Source organism: Tiliqua scincoides, chromosome 1 (genome assembly GCF_035046505.1).
Source record: "Tiliqua scincoides isolate rTilSci1 chromosome 1, rTilSci1.hap2, whole genome shotgun sequence".
NCBI classification, from domain to species: Eukaryota; Metazoa; Chordata; class Lepidosauria; order Squamata; family Scincidae; genus Tiliqua; species Tiliqua scincoides.
The window spans coordinates 212,270,414-212,287,964 of NC_089821.1; the positions used below are offsets into that span (position 1 = coordinate 212,270,414).

Sequence of the window (17,551 nt, forward strand, 5' to 3'; positions counted from 1 at the left end):
TTGGTTTTACTAAGAATGTGCAATTTTTGAGTCCAGTTCATTGACCAATCAGAATCTATGGAGTTGAATATCATAGTCTTTGTATGGTATTTTTCCTTGCTTATGTTTGAGCAGGTGGTCCTTCATTTTATAAACCTGCTAAACAAAACCACTTCTGTGTACAGTCCTACAATTGTGGGGGGGGGGGGAGGCAGGATATACATTTATTAAATAAAGAAATTTGAAGCAACCTGGTTAGGGCCCTGAAGATAATTTTTGAGTTGGAATTGACTGCGTTTTTCTTAATTGGAGCTCACTCTTTATGGTTGCAAAAGCTTTAAAGATGTGCAAAGTCAAATGTTAAGTGGAAAGATGAGTAATTGCTCACTACTACTGTCTTGCTGTCTAAACCATTTTTCTGCTAATGAACCTGTTAGCCATACTCTAAAGAATGGACTTAGAATACAAATAACAGTGAACCAATACCTACAGCCAGGTAAAACCACAAACCTACTTGATAGCAAGATTCTGGATTTCTCTTTCATCATTACTTTAACTTCTATGGGGAAAAAAATTTTTAAGTGTAAATCAAGTAAGGCATGATAAAATATCAACCCACCCCCATAATTGTTCCAGACAAATGCTTTTGTTCACAAAAACCATGTTAGTGAGTCTTTGGACTGCTGCAGGTGCAGTGCCTTCGATCGTCTAAGGGCGAAATCCTAACCCCTTATGTCAGTGTTTTCCAGCACTGGCATAGCAGTGCCAATGGGACAAGTGCTGCATCCTGCAGTTGGGTGTCACTCATGGAGGCCTCCTCAACGTAATGGAATGTTTATTCCCTTATCTCAGAGCTGCACTGCCCTTATGTCAATACCCTTATGCTTACCACTGGTGTGCACTGTCACAAACATGCCATAAGGCATGTTTGTGGGCCCTAGCACCAGGCGAACACCAGTGGTAGCCCACTGGCTGGCACTGGGCTACTGCTGGGCGGCCACCGGAGTTCTGTCACTCAGCAGTCACGCGGACCGCCGAGCAGCAGAGAGGTAAGTGGAGGCCTGGGGGGAGGTGGGAAGGAGGCATTCTGGGGAGGGGGAGGCGGGAAGTGGGCGGGGAGGAGGTGTTATGGGGAGGCAGGAGCAGTGGAGCAAAGCTCCATCGAGTCCAGAGCCTCCTTGTCGGGACCACCACCCAACACGCTTGATTCACCGCCAGCCTTTTGGTTGGTAGTGAATCAAGTAACCGCATTGCGGGGCTACTTTCTTTACCCTGGGGAAAGGAACGAAAGTCCCCTTCTCCCGAGGAGCTGCCAGCGGCTGCTTGGAGAGCTTGATGCGGTGGCAGCCGTTTTCGTCACTGCTGTAGCCCCACGCCCTGGGCAGCTCAGGATTAGGTTGTTAGTGGGGGGAGAACCTTTTTCACATCCTGAAAATGCGTCACTGCAGCTTATTTAGTTAGAAGCAAAAAAAAGATGCTACTTTAATTTTGAGGAAGTTGAATGGAGCAAACCATTGCTCAGGGTTTGAAAACTATGGTTGTACATGTCCATTGGTTTTCTTCAGGTACCTCATTAAAGCAGGATGGCTTACTAATTGGGCAATATCAAGATTAGAGGTATTAGAGGACATGAGTGAGGAGCATTGTTTGCTTGTTATATCCTCCTTCATGTTTACCAGTGTCCTCTTTGTCAGAACTGGATACAACTAGCAAAAGTGCCTTTGCAAATCAATATATGTATCCATCTATCTGTCTATCCCTCTCTCGTATGACAAAATTAAGGTTGAGAAGAGTCAAATGTAATATAGGGAACTTTTTTTCCTTAAGAGATCTTCTTCCTTTCTGGATCATTTAAATCTCATCAGAATTTTAGTGCAATGAAATGAGAACGTGTGGATATATCTGGAACCTTCAGCAAAGGGAGAAACCACCGCCCTTTGGGATGAGGATGGGAGTGTATGATAGCAAGGTCACTTAGAGGCAGCCGAGCTACTAATGTGACTGGATGTCCTTTGGAAAATTATTTTTAGCTACTAAAAAAAAAGCAGATAAGGAACAAATGAGAATGTGAGTTGTGCTATTTGGAGACTCTGCCATTTATCTTAGCTAGTGCTAAGTAACACAGCATCTTCTGGTGCCTTAGAAACTGACAAATTGAGAGAGTTTCTGCAGATTTGGAATGAAAGAACAGTTGTTGCAAGCTATGGTAGTAACTTAAGGCATCGTGGTAAGGATAGTACAACTTCCAGAAGAGTAATCAAAGGGGGAAAAAACCAACACCACTTTGCATTCACTTGAAACTGAAAAATGAAATAAACCTGTAGTAAATGCTTTTTCTTAGTGCACAGAATTCTTTCTGTTGAAATGGATATGAAACTTCATTTTTCTGTAAGTGTCATGAATGTACACTTCCCAGGAATTGGTTCCATTTTTGAATTGCCCTTTTCTTTTCCCCTGCTTTTCTGCTGAAACATCCGGTAACTTAAGCCTGTTACATGCAAGCAAGTCTTTCTTTAAGGCAGCCCTTAAAATATCACTGTATCACCCCATTCTCTGAACCCATTTGAATGTATCTATAACCTTAAAAAGCAGCCTTCAGAACTGGTCACGGTCCTCCAAATGAGGTTTGACAACTGCAGTATAAAGTGGAACTGGTACTTCTTGTAAATTATGGTTCCATTAATGCAGCCAAACATTGCATTAGCCTTTTGCTTGTTTGTTTGTTTTTGCCTCTGTATTGCACTGCTGGCTCATGTTCCAGCTTGTGATTGACTACGATTCATTTTCATATGTACTACTGTCAAGAGAGGTATCCCCCAGCTTATACCTGTGTATAAAAATATTTTTTTATTTTATGTTTCCTGAATTCCAAACTTCAAAATTTTCTCTATTTAATTTTCTTGTTTTAGTTTCAGCCTAGTTTTCCATTTTATCAAGATCATTTAGAATTCCTTTTATCCCTTAATCCAAGTCAGGGCTGGTTGAACTGGGGTTTGGCCAGATATGAGGTTCAGCCGAAACCTTCCTTTCTCTGACTAGCACTCAGTTCCAGAGTGCCACAGTTCTTCTTGTACCTAGATTGGGATGACGCGATGCTCTGGTCAGTGGCATCTTCACAGAAATCTGGCATTGCACCATAGATGCGACTGGCCAGTGTCGCAGCATCCCAGTCTGGGGACAAGAAGAGCTGCAGCACTCTGACACTATGAGTGCCAGCCGGGTGCACATTCCTGGTGCACAGCAGTTGTGACTTTGAGCGCTGCTGATCTAAGTCATTGATTTAAAAAGGTAAAGAGTATGAAGCACAGATAGAGCCCTGTGCTGCCCCTCCCGAACTCTCCCTCCACTTTGATGGGAGCTGCTGATGAGCTCAAATATAGTTTTCCAAGCAGTACTGAATTCACTTGATAATAATATCCTCTCGTCTGCAGTTGACCACTTAGTTGCCAAAATATCATGGGGAACATTGTCAGATGCTTTGTTGAAATCAAGATAAATTACATCCACAGCATTCCCCCAATCCACTAAACTAGTAACCCAAGAAAGAAGATTAGGTTAGTCCGGCAGGTTTTTTCTTGACAAATGCTTACTGGCTTCTACTTGCCACTGCATTGCTTTGAAAATACTTACAGATTAACTGGCTTTTTGTAATGATGTGTCATTGCATTAGCAGACACACATAAAGTATGTGCACCATTTAGAAAATATCTGCATTAAAAATTGTTTTTTAATTGCATATTCTCATTAGATGACCCTTTGGGGAATGCCAGTTGGAAATAGTTCTAATTCAGCCTGGGTTTACAGGAGCCTGGCTCCTTTTTCTGTATTGAACAATGCAGGTGTTGAATGTGGCCCTGCTTTCTAGTGACCTTTCCCTAGATAAAAGTCCCTAGTTGTTGCCTAAAATAAATGTACACTTTGGTGGAAGTACTAACTATTTGTGTGGATCACATTAATTTTGATATATGGTAGCTGTCTCCTAACTTTTCTGTGACTGGATTTTCAATATCATTATGTTTCACTGCTGCAGGGCTTTTGCTTTTCCCTTGTCCTTTATTTCATCATAGGTCAGGTGGTCAGAATAGAAGCAATCAACTGGGATTGCTGTGCAACTAAAAGATTTATCCTAAATTGTTTGCGTGTGAGCTCTTAAGGCTAACACCAGCTTCTTCAGACCAGCTAAGTTGACCAAGATGAAAGATGGGGGAAGAAAATTCAGAACAAAGCTACATCTTTTCCATAAATAGACTCCTTTTTTGTCAGGTGTTACTTCACTGAAGAACGGTGTTATTAGTTGCAGAGCATACTGCTTATAATAGACAAATCAATAAGCCCACTCTGTCCTCTTGTGAGATTGAAACAGTAGAACGTTGGGGGTGAACACATTCAGGACTCTGTGACTTACTATGGTGTGACTTATCTCAATCTTCTGCCTGTTACTGATGCTGGTATAATTAAGGGCTTGACTTAAGTTTATTTTTGAACACTTCATTCTTTAGAGACTTGCAATGACTTTGAACACCATGGAAAATTTTTGTCCACATGTCTTATATAGCCAGGTCCTCAGTTTGCTTTGATACCTGGTATCAAGCTAAAAAAATAAATTACAATATCCATGAAGATGAATCCTGTATACCCTCATGAAGTTTCTTAGCAGCATATTTATGTCAATCTCAAGGAACCTTCAGCTCTTATGAGTAATACTGGCTTTTTATGATGAATGCTCATAAGCCATGGTTTACTCTATAATTTTAAGAGATGTAGCCTTTATTTTTAGCAAACATGATGACTGTAATCAGATTCTTTGATTTGGTTTAAAATTATTTTCCCAAATGTGGTGTTCACCCAACAGATGAGTATCAGTTTTCTATGGCATCAGGCGTTCCAGGGGAATAATTCTTCTTTTGCATAACTTTAGAGGGCCATAGGAAACCTTAAAATCAAATTGTAGCTTCTATTGCACTGACATTTCAGTTGATAACAGTTGTGGTTTCAAAATTAGATGTAGCAGCCCTTCCCAAACAGTGGGTTGTGACTACTTGTGTGCTCCTGGGAAGACAGGACACGTGTGCTCCTGGACGGACACAACATGATGCTCCTGGGAGGGCCGCTGTGCCTTATTGGGAAGCTCCTGAGGATTCTTCTGGGTTGTGCCAGGCCCACGATTCACTCTGTCTGCTTCCAGAGGTTTCAGAACGGTCTGTGGAAGCTACTGAAAGTGACTGTCAGGTTGCAGATTTCAGATTCAACTGGAAGTCACTTCTAATTGCTTCTGTGGGCCATTCTGAGACCCAATAGAGTGGGTCACAGGCCTGGCGTGACTGGGAAGAAGCATCTAGGACCTCCCAATAGGCATGGCAGTGCTGCCAGGAGTACTGCATCACAGCCTATTGCAGAGAACAAGATGGGTCATGCTGCTGAAAAGTTTGGAAAACTGAGGTATAGTTAGTAGAATGTTGTTTAAACTAAGGAAGATAAAAGGAAAGCTTCATATTCTGGGCAAACATGGCACCACTAATTTTTTTTTTAAGTCTGGCTTACTGGATCTGACTTCCCTGTTTAATATTTTCTGGTAGTAATAAATTTATTGGATATTGAGTAAACTGTTTTAATTTTTAATATTTATGACTAATGTATACTGTCTTATGTAGGTATACATGTCAATTTTCTTAGGAAGAAAATCAATTGTTATCACACCCAAGGTTTAAATGGGGGAGGAAGAATGATCAAACTTCTGATATTTTCAGTATTACATTCCACACTGATTAATTTATCCATCACTGTAGTAATGTAGTATACCATAGTAAGAATGTAATTAACATTCATGTATGTTTTTGACAATGTACGTTTACTGTTTATATTTGCTTACCAGTTTTTGACTACTACAGTTATTGTGATTAGTTTTCTGTTAAGACATCTGCATCCCCAAAGGTTTTACATTATTTTTATCACAGATATGTTGATTTGTCTAAAAATAGTTCTTTTCCCAAATCTTGTTCATGACATTTTTAAGTTAAACTGCCTACAAATGTGATGAAATTTGCTTAATTTCCTCCCAGCAAACATTTCAAGTGTTTGTCTTTCATCGTAGTTTCTGAACTTTGTGAGACAGAGATTTCTCTCTGTAGGTTTTAAACTCATATTGATCTTATAGTTCACAGCACTGTGTGTAGCTTGACTCAGCAGCTTAGGTCATCTTTAGTTGCTTGTTCTATAGAGTAGTAGTCTCCAGACTGCGGACTGCTGCATTTAAAAAAGCTATCCTGTGGAGCATTCTGTTCCCCAACATCCTTTTGTTGTCTCCAGTCTCCCCCAGTCTTGTGCCAGCCAGCCATTCCCTCCTCAGAAATTGGGATGCAGAAGCATCTTGGGCAATGGAAAATGGAAGCAACTGGAAAAAGATTGGGCGTGCCAAGTGGATACTGCAGCATGGAACAGAAATCTCCATACTACATGGGCATGGTTTTTCCAGGACGCCAGTTAAGGCCCGCAGGCCGGGGCTTGGCACTTGCTGCTCTATAGGAAGTTTTGTATAGTGCATACAATATAGGTCCAGCCTTGTTATACACAGATTTTTTATACATGGATTTGACTCAACATGAATGGCTCCTGCAAATGAGAAGGAATGTGCTGATCCCTGGAGAAGAGAAAAAATGCAGCGCTTTAAAATCACAGTTTAAAAAACTGCTTTTTACTGTTTCAGAGAGACAGTCATGCAAGTGATTACAGGCATAATCTAAGTATCCATAGATTTTTCTATCTCAAAGCTGATGGGAAGGGCCCTTTAAATTAAAGGAAAACAGTACTTTAATAATGCCAGAGAAGGCAGTGGGCTGACAATCCATCAGTCATTCTCTCTGCAGGCTTCACTCCTCCCTTCCCCCTGAGCACATGAAAGAAGGCTAAGTGGCAGTGATTATCACTTTCTCCATTCTTTCCCCTTTGCTGGGGCTCCTGGTGAAGGGAGGAATTGGTGTCTCCTAGTGAAGCCTAAGCGCCTGTAGGGACACTGATTGACTCTGTGTGCATTACAGAGATCAGCAAGGTTGTTTTTAAATCACCAGAACAAAGAGACTTTGTTTTTTAAAATTGATTTGCTATACTGCGTTTTTCCGCCATCCACGTGAGTGCTTGGAATGGAACCCTCGTGAATAATGAGACTAAACCTGTACAGTCATCTAGATCAACCATTCAGAATGTGAGCCATTTTCAATGAGAACCCCTCCTCCCCCGGGGTTCCCTAGCACATTTGAAGGGGCCATGGATGGAAAACCAAAAATAATGCTTATCTGTGTTGTATCTTTGTTTGATGGGGGGCCCCTGGAACCTGAGAAGAGCGCCTAAGGGGAGCAAAAAAAAAAAAAAAGTTTGCAAATGGCTGATTTAATTTGCATCATTTGTTCTGTGTGTCTGGTAGAATGAAAGCAGCTGATGTTTAGGTAGTCTGCATACTAGAGGGTTGCGCTTAATAGCATCTTCTAACTATTGGCATATCTGAAATAAAACTTCTCATACCTGTGGTTGCCTACCCCATGCAGTACTTTGCTCTCTTTATCTACCCATTTCTTTTGCAGCTGTGATTTAAATATGTGTGTTCATTCTGATTTTATTAAGTTTACACATTTTTCCTGTTTTTGCCCGTTTTTAACTTCCCATGCATTCTTGAGCTGAGTATTATGAAAGCTGCTATACAAAGCAACATGTTTAGCTAGGTAAACAGATGTCCAACAAACAAAATGTGGGAAGAACTGTTGCTTTTTTTTCTCAATGTACATCTGCTATGCAGTAGCTGTTTAGCTGAAAATGAAAGAAGTGCTTTGTCTGGTATTAGCTCAGTTTCTGATCCTTGCTAAGTTAAACACAAAGGATCTCAAGTTTTGTGGGAGTTCTATGCAGAACTCCCTTGTGCACAAGGGTGTCCCATTGACTTTGGTGTAATAGCAAGCTCTGCATGCACAGTGGGGATGTTCATACACCAAGCTGTTAGAGATACAGAAAAGAATTTGGAACTCCTTATTCATACACTTTCTATCTGTATCCATGCGCCTGTGGCATGTGAGTATTAGATCTGAGCTGAAGACTTTAGTCCTGTACACATACCTATGTGTACCTCCATGCATGTGCAGCAACAATCAGAGTTTGGTATATGTATGAGAGTCAGTTTGCTGTGCCTTGCAGACTGGTCATGTGGTGGGATGCTGGAATGGAACTTTGGCTTCTCCTCCACACACACACCACGCCATGCAAGCTGTACATGTGGTAGAATACTGGTTTGGGACACACACACACACACACATAGAGAGAGAGAGAGAGAGAGAGAGAGAGAGAGATTTATTGAGCTGGGTGGCCCACATCCTCATAATGTCCTAGGTGTGGATGGGGGTGTGTGTGTCTGTACCTTACCCTAAAATCCCTTGTCTCATTGCGTACAGAAGTGTACACTTACTTGTAAAGGAGCAGTAAAGGTCAGTTCTCACCATCATTTCAACCAACCATTAATATAAACCTTTATGGCATCTGAATTTTTTGTTTTGTTTTATCTCAGTCCATCTATCATATCAGTTTTGCATCTTCAAGCAATTGTCTGACATTTGCAACCGTCCTGCAAGATGAATATTGTGTAGATTCACCCTGACTTCACTCTCGGTCCTTTTTGTAAACAATTTATGGCAATTTATTTATATTCTCTAATGTAAAGGATATTTATGTCAGCTCCTTTTGTCTCTAGGGAAGATGAGCATGCCCTTATCCAGCAATACTGTCAGACTTTAGGAGGAGAGTCCCCCGTGAGTCAGCCACAGAGCCCGGCACAGATCTTGAAATTGGTGGAGAGAGAAGAACGAGGAGAGCTTGAGCGCATAATTGCTGACCTGGAGGAGGAGCAAAGGTGTTGTAATCTTTTTTTTGTAATGGCTCATTTGGCACTTCGTAAGTTTATCTTAATATGTGTGCTTAAATACTGAAACTTGGTTCTGACAAGGTACTAGAGTCCCAGTCTTGAGTTAGAAAATCACAGTCAAATCACATTGGCTGGCTGGCAGTGAAATGGTAAGAATAAGAGAGGCCAAAAGTTATCCCAAAATGGAAATAGAGAAATTTTCTGACTCTTTTCATCCTATGGCTCAGTTCTGTAGACCAGGGGTGTCCAAACCCCAGCCCGGGGGCCACTGATTGGGCCCAATCAGGCCCGCGGGGAACCCCCAGTCTCCAATGAGCCTCTGGCCCACCAGAGACTTGCTGGGGCCTGTGCTGGCCCAATGTAACTGCTCTCAGTGTGAGGGCAATTGTTCAACTTCTCACGTGAGCTGTGAGATGAGGGCTCCCTCCACTGCTTGCTATTTCACATCTGTGATGTAGCAACAGCAATGATGGAAAGGCCAGCCTTGCTTTGTGCAAGACCTTTTATAGGCCTTGAACTATAGGCAAGACCTTCATTCATTCATGTAAGTTCCATCTCTAATATATTCATTTATGTAAATTTATTCAAATTTTAAATGTAAATTAATTGGTTTTTTTCCTGGTCCCTGACACAGTGTCAGAAAGATGATGTGGCCCTCCTGCCAAAAAGTTTGGACACCCCTGCTCTGGACCATCATTAATCTATGACAAAACCCCAGATTCTGAATTAGCACCTGTTCAATCATGATTCCTGAGATTCCCCCACTCGGGGAACCCCAGTAGGTTCCCCACTACTAGAGTTCGCCCCTCCATTTGAATTCTGAAAGAGATTATTTTCTCAATTTCTTTTTCACTTTAAATAGGCTATACCAGCAGTTCTCAAATTGTGGTTCTCAAATTGTGACCCAGTTTTTGGTGTTTCAAGAAACTGACAGGGCAGGGCAGACTATGTGCATCAAGGGTTAAAGAAGCTGCTACTTTGGGAGGGGGGGCACTGCTGCCCAATGTCAATTTTAGCCACATCCCTTGGCATTTATAAATCAGGCTGCATTCTCTAGAACGTTTGAGAACCACTGGACTATACTGTTCCTTCTGTGGGAAAAGTAGGTGGGCCAGGATCTGACAGAGGTGTGAAGGCTCATTACTCAGTTTGAAACTGATCAAAGTATCTCTCCCCCTCCCCCCTATCAGAAGAACTCAGAAAATTTCTCTGAGCCAATATGAAACTTGGAGAATTTCCCTTTCCTGTTCCAGTGAGCCCTTGCCACCACCCAAGTAACTTCCTTCTCTCCCCCTTTACCTACTTGTGCAATGGCAGAGGGTAGCAAGAGCAACAGTGGTGGTGCACAAGGAGTACAGGAAAGTGCTGTTCCCTCCCCACCACTTTCTCTATCACCCTTATGTGTTAGGCAGCAGTACTCTGGAATCAAAAGCCGGGGGGGGGGGTCACAGGCAAGGCAATTGGCCCAACCCTCTAAAGAACTTCCTCTCCTTCAGCCGCTTGGTGTTGCATCCTGGCATGCCTACTATTCTCATGTCAAGGATAATGGAGAGGGAGGATGGGAACAGAAATCATTTCTCATCTTTCTGCCTATTACTGCGCTGCTGCTCTCTACTTGACAAGTAAGTAGAGAAAATGGGGGAGCATTCTGGAGGACAATGAGAAATGCAGGGAGGGAAGTCAGGAATAATGGTCCATCTCAGATTTTGCTGCTTTGGGGCTTTAGAGGAGAACTTCACACATGCATGTTAATCACTTTTTGATTGGAGCATGAAGTGGTGACTTGAATGAATGTGCCATCACATTAATCAATATAAGTAGAACTTATTGTTCTGTATCAACCCTAACAGAGAACTTTACAGTTGAAAAGGTCTACACATTCAGCAGTATGTCATACAGTGTAGAATAGTTAGATGACGAAAGATCAAGTTAGGTACATGTATGTGTAAAACAGCTTTCTTCAGGTGCAATGAGAAGGGTGTGACAACCAGGATTGAAAAACTCATATTAAGCTTCCTGGCAAAGAAAACATTTACTGTGTTCGGAAATGTTTTCACCATCTTTACTTTTATTTATTTTTATATTCTGCCATATCTGTGTATATACTGGAATTCAAATTATAGCTTGGCAGCTCCTTTATTTGTTCCATAATTGGGAGATGATGGGGCATAGTACAGAAAACAGATTTTTGGTAGATCCAAGATATAGCCACACTATAGATCTGGAAAAAGTGCAAAAGGGCTAGTGTATGTTCCTTACCTGTAAAGGCTATTGGAGGGGGGGTGTTTGTGTGAAATGACAACACGATTGAAAATGGTAATATTATGCACAGTGTGAAGTGGGTGGATATAGAGCGGTATTTCTCCCTTTCTCAATACTAAAACCAGGGGACTTCCAATGAAATTTATTGGCAAAGAGATTTAGGATGGACAAAAGTAGGTATTTTTCACATAGTGTATAATTAGTCTGTGAAATTTGGTGCCGTAAGATCTGGCCACTAGTTTGGATGGCTTTAAAAGGATATTGGACAAATTCATGGAGACAGGTCTGTTAATAGCCATAATAATTTGTAGCCATATGCTGCCCACAGGTACAATAGAAGTGTATCTCTGAATACCAATTAATGTACTGGTATTTTTTTTCTCCTGTTTGTGACCTTTCTTGAAGCATCTGTTAGGCACTGTGTGGAAACAGGATATTTTACTAGATGGACCTGTGGCCTCATCTAGCAAATCTTTTTTTATGTTCTTATTTATGTTGCCATGAAATCACCAGCCTATTCTTTTAAAACTGGTTTAGGATGCTGCAAGTGGAATATGAGCAACTCAAGGAACAGCATCTTCGAAAGGGAATAAATGCACTGAGCTCACCCCCAGACTTCGCTGTGTCACCCCAGCACACATCTGAAGATGCTGAGCTCATTGCAGAGGCCAAACTCTTACGGCAACACAAAGGCCGCCTGGAGGCTAGAATGCAGATTTTGGAAGATCACAACAAGCAGCTGGAATCTCAGCTTCACCGACTACGGCAGCTGCTAGAACAGGTACAGGCCTTGGAGTTGTTCTTGCTTGGCAACAAAAGTTATTTATGGACCCACAGTGTCAGTCTTCCTTTCCAAATTAATTAATTCCATTACACTTCCATGTAAACTGCAAATATACTGCATTGTCCTCTGCTGGGTTTCCTCTTCAGTTTCAAAATATCTGTTTCAGGCATCTTTTATAAATATTCTTTTGAAAGTATTGCCAGATGTTGCTCCCATAGACAGAACTAGAAAATGTGAAGGTCCAATTTTACCCAATTTTCCTGCACTGATGCAGCTCTGCCAATGGGGCATGTACTGAGTCTTGAGGTGCGGCATGAAGGCCTCCTCAAGGGAATGTTTGTTCCTTTACTTCAGTGCTGCATTGCAGCTGCATCATGTTGGCATCCTTCAGTCTTGGAAGGCTATGGTATCGTGCTCTGAATAGTGGTTCTGGAAAAGAGTGTCCTCTCCAGAGTGTGAAGCCTGGGTAAAGTAGATATGGAGGATAGACTGTTTCCCATGCAGCAAATCCCCCCTCTCCACGTTGCTGAAATGGTCCAATGGAAAGGCAGAGGCCAATACGGTTGGTTCCAGCGGCGTCGCAGGAGTTGCCAAACGTGACTGTGTTCAGCCATGAGCTGCCTCAGGGACTCCGGCTCTGGATTTTGCCTTGATGTTGACTCCTGAAGCCTGTTCCGTAACTGGATGTAGCCACAAGGCAATGGAGGTTTGGGATCAGAGTTTTCCTTCTCTCAGATGAGCTGCCTTCCCAGGCTATTGAGTCCCATCTACCCGGTGGCTGTTTAGTCACCTCTTTACAAGTACAGCCAAACTGAAGGCCTATTCTTATCCCCAGCCCCCGGGGAAGCTGGGGATAATGCAGTTGCATCAGCACTGGAAAAATTGGCCAAGCCTGGGCCCAGAGAATATATTTGCAGGATAGGTCTTCTGTGATTACAATGGTTCCCCAGTATTGGCGGGAGTTTCATTCCGGAATGTCCCACAGATATTGGAAACTGTGGATATGCAGAATGCCCCCCATGCCTTTCGGTGTCAAGAGGTGAGGGGAGCTGTGCTCCCTTCACCTCTGGAGTCTTTTCTGAGCCCCGCAGAGGTTGCACACATCCACCTGTGGCCTCTGAAGGGTTCAGATTAACTATTAAAAGGGGGGGGGGAACTTCTGGTTTTTCAGCAAAACTGAAGTGATGTTTTTATGCCTCTAAAAGGCATTATGAGGTCCGGGAAGTCACTGAGGAACCCAATCATGGATAAAGGGCCACCCCTGTATTTTATTTCAGCCCAGCTTTGTGTTTTGGACGTAAGAATTTTAAGCCTATTAGTACTGTTCTTGGGGTTGTAGGCATAGGATTGAGAGGTTAAATTGTAGCGTGTGTTTTTGGCCACTTGTATGATACAGATTCTGCATGACAGGGAATCTCACTCACTTTAGGATATATGCATTTACTCCTAATGTGGTTATTTCACATGTTTAATAATTCCTGCTGCCATTCCCTAAACCTTCCTAAATGTCTTGTTGGTTCAACAGATTTTAATATTATCCTCAGGTAGAAGTTTATTATATAGAGAAAAAGATTATTTCAGATTTGCTTAGTTTTCTGTCTGTCTCACAACTAATGGATACAGAGAGAACAAGTGTGCACATGCACACAAGTATTTTTCCAGTGCTTCAGGATTGTGCCAGATGATTTTGATGTTGTAGTCGCAATTGAGATTATGACAAGTTCAAGTCATTTGGTTTGTTTCTCTTTATCATTTCCTAATCTGCAACTGAATATTGCTTTTTATCTTTTTCTTAAATAAATGTTCATGTACATTTTTCAAAAAATTGAAAACTAGCTCAGTTGTATTTTTTTAGTTGAAAATTTCAGAGATCTCTTTAAAACAGCACCATCACCAAAATATGATGAGACATTGTTATATTGGTTATGAGTTATGTGTTGACAGCTCTTATATTAACTTGTCACACTTTCTGTTAGTTGTTTGTTCTTGAGATTTGTCATCTGCAGACCACTATTTTATCAAAACCTGCCTTTATTATTGTGATATGTTGACTGAAGAGTGTTGATTAGATTAATAACCTGTCAAGGTGGGTGTATCATCTCAAACCTGGTGGGAGGAAAAACTCATTGTGGCTGGTGAACACGGCATAATAGCAAGAGGCATCAGAAAATATTGTAGGGAGGAATATTCAATGCTCCTCTATTTAGGAACTTGCTTATTTCAGGTCACAATTTGAAGTTGTGCTTGCTATTTTTATTTCAGCAAGCCCAAAGGATTGGTAGGTGTCATGGAATGCTGTCGTTTTTGTCCAAAAGATTGATTACAATGTCAAACGTGGAGGTGAAGCAGAGCTGGCTTGTGGCAACTTTGACAAAGACATGTTAATTATAAAGAGGAAGACATAATGAAACACCTTCAGCCATTTCCCCAGCCCTTAGTTGCTTACAGATACATGAAAGACCTTTTTAAGCTATCATTATGAAAGTTTTAAAACTTTGCTAATCAAATGAATTTCTTAGCATGCAGATAATAGACAAATTCTGTAACCCTAGTTCATCTTTTGCATTGATATAAACAGCAGGGTAGCATGAATCAGTTTGTACATTGGAAATGATGTAGGCTTACAATTGGGAATTTTATATCTCCAAGATATTTCATCTGTTGTGTATCAGTCAAACTCATTTCATGCAGTGGGCGAAACAGCATTTATGATGCAGGCTGAAGGCCAGAAGATGGGGGTTTTCTGGTGGTAAGATCAGGGCACAAATTTGGACCAGCTAGGGCTGTTTTGAAGGCAGTCTGGATGGCTATTTCCTATTACTTTTGAATCTTACATTGTGCAGTATTCTTCCTTGTACTCTAATGTGCAACTATATTCTTTTACTGTAAAAAAGACATCTCAATAAAGAGTTTTTTTTAATTGCAGTGATCTCATGCTTAATACAATCCCCAGGTGTTCTATCTGTATGGCTCTTTGGGGGTCCAATTGACCTCAGAGCTGAATTGATACAGTAAATCTTGATTTCAGCCCAGGGTTAAAATTATATTTGAAAAATATTAATAGTCATTAAAATGCAGGAACTACAATTATTTTGGAATTCTGCACTGAGAGTTTTTGTTGGCAACCTTTGATCTCGAAAGACTATGGTATCGCGCTCTGAAAGGTGGTTCTGGAACAGCGTCTAGTGTGGCTGAAAAGGCCAGTTCGGGAGTGACAATCCCTTCCACACCGGGAGCAAGTGCAGTCTGTCCCTGGTCTGTCTCCCTGGCTATGGGCCTTCCCTCTTTGCCTCAGACTGTTGACCAAGTGTCTCTTCAAATTGGGAAAGGCCATGCTGCACAGCCTGCCTCCAAGCGGGCCGCTCAGAGGCCAGGGTTTCCCACTTGTTGATGTCCACTCCTAAGGCCTTCAGATCCCTCTTGCAGATGTCCTTGTATAGTTTTTGTAGACATCCTGATATTTAGGAGCCAAATTTTAATCTGCTGAAAAACCCAGTAATCGGAGAAGTGTGATTTGCAAACTCTTTCTCTCGATACCAAGCTAAACAAACGCATCGGTAAAGCAGCTACCACGTTTTCCAGACTCACAAAGAGAGTCTGGTCCAACAAGAAGCTGACGGAACATACCAAGATCCAGGTCTACAGAGCTTGCGTCCTGAGTACACTTCTGTACTGCAGCGAGTCATGGACTCTTCGCTCACAACAGGAGAGGAAACTGAACGCTTTCCACATGCGCTGCCTCCGACGCATTCTCGGCATCACCTGGCAAGACAAAGTTCCAAACAACACAGTCCTGGAATGTGCTGGAATCCCTACCATGTATGCACTGCTGAAACAGAGACGCCTGCGTTGGCTCGGTCATGTTGTGAGAATGGATGATGGCCGGATCCCAAAGGATCTCCTCTATGGAGAACTCGTGCAAGGAAAGTGCCCTACAGGTAGACCACAGCTGCAATACAAGGACATCTGCAAGAGGGATCTGAAGGCCTTAGGGATGGACCTCAACAAGTGGGAAACCCTGGCCTCTGAGCGGCCCGCTTGGAGGCAGGCTGTGCAGCATGGCCTTTCCCAGTTTGAAGAGACACTTGGCCAACAGTCTGAGGCAAAGAGGCAAAGAAGGAAGGCCCATAGCCAGGGAGATAGACCAGGGACAGACTGCACTTGCTCCCAGTGTGGAAGGGATTGTCACTCCCGAATTGGCCTTTTCAGCCACACTAGATGCTGTTCCAGAACCACCATTCAGAGTGCGATACCATAGTCTTTCGAGACTGAAGGTTGCCAACAACAAGATTTGCAAATACACTCAAAAAATGGCTTCTGGTTAGATTACGGAAAGAGTGCAATAGATAGCTATGGATAAGCACACATTCATTTTCATCACTGAAATTAGTTTGGACTGGTACTGCATTATGAGAGTTCTGTAAATGAGCAAGCATGTAATCTACTGTCATCAGTGGCTGAGAATGTTTTATTTATGTATTTTGACAAGGAAAAAGCAAAACTATAGTACAGTAGAACTGTGAAGTATCACATACAGCATTCAGTGAAACTTGAGATCCATAACAGTTAATTACTGTATTAAGCACCTAGTACAGCTATGTTTCAGAAGACCTTGTCTTTTATACATTGCCCCAGGTACCAGGCCTTCATGGGGTGTTGGGAGTTGAGGTACTTTTAAAAGCAGTTGCTTTCCTCCCTACCATGACCCTGAAGAGTGTGTGCCAACTGTGTCTAAGCAGCCCTCCCTTACTGTAGAAAGTGAAGGAGTAAATGGTACTTTGGAGGAGGGGGAGTGGTAAACGAAACAGTTGTGCCTGCGCTCTTGTAGCTCTTCAGATGCTCCTCTAGAAAACTTTTGTTTAGTGAATTGTTGTTTTTAGTGAATTGTTTGTCTAATGCTTGAAGCATGTGTTGATGTCCTGAATGGGATTTCTGGAATGATTTGTTTTTTTTATTTTAATTTGATTTAGCCTGAAACAGATTCCAGAATTAATGGAGGCTCTTCCTGTGCTTCACCTCAGCATTCCACACTCAGCTATTCGCCGGATCAGGATACCAGTTCACAATTCAATCAGACAGGTGAGCTGCATGATCAATCCAAAATACTGTGTTTCATTCATTTGTGGATGACTTACCAAAGACATATGTATGTATTATCTTAGAAATTAGCCTCTTGGGAAACGTATGACTAGGTGTAGTGGATCTTGCCCTGATAATGCGGGCTGAAATAGGTGCTTAGCATTTTCAGCTCTGTATTTATAGGATGATGCTCTGTTCATTATTATCTTTTGTGTTTGGGTTTTTTCAAGGAAGAAACATCAATAGAGCACAACAGGTCACGAAAGCTTATTATGATGCTTTAATATGGTAGTGTGCATATATGCGTGTTCTTAAAGAAAAAGATTTAAATGTGTGTGTGTGTGTGTGTGTTGGCAACCTTCAGTCTCAAAAGACTATGGTATCGCGCTCTGAAAGGTGGTTCTGGAACAGCGTCTAGTGTGGCTGAAAAGGCCAATTCGGGAGTGACAATCCCTTCCACACCAGGAGCAAGTGCAGTCTGTCCCTGGTCTGTCTCCCTGGCTATGGGCCTTCCTTCTTTGCCTCTTTGCCTCAGACTGTTGGCCAAG

At 42.0% G+C, this 17,551-nt stretch overlaps 1 protein-coding gene across 7 annotated transcripts in view; it reads left to right on the forward strand.

The window, feature by feature from the left end:
- UTRN (utrophin) overlaps nt 1-17,551 on the forward strand; it is a 416,792-nt gene that overhangs the window by 385,339 nt on the left and 13,902 nt on the right. For all 7 annotated transcript variants that reach the window (XM_066615317.1, XM_066615308.1, XM_066615334.1 and 4 more), the window contains 3 exons: nt 8,708-8,866; nt 11,678-11,921; nt 16,895-17,003. In XM_066615317.1, the coding sequence (XP_066471414.1) occupies nt 8,708-8,866; nt 11,678-11,921; nt 16,895-17,003 (512 nt within the window). The remainder of the gene's footprint in view (nt 1-8,707; nt 8,867-11,677; nt 11,922-16,894; nt 17,004-17,551) is intronic.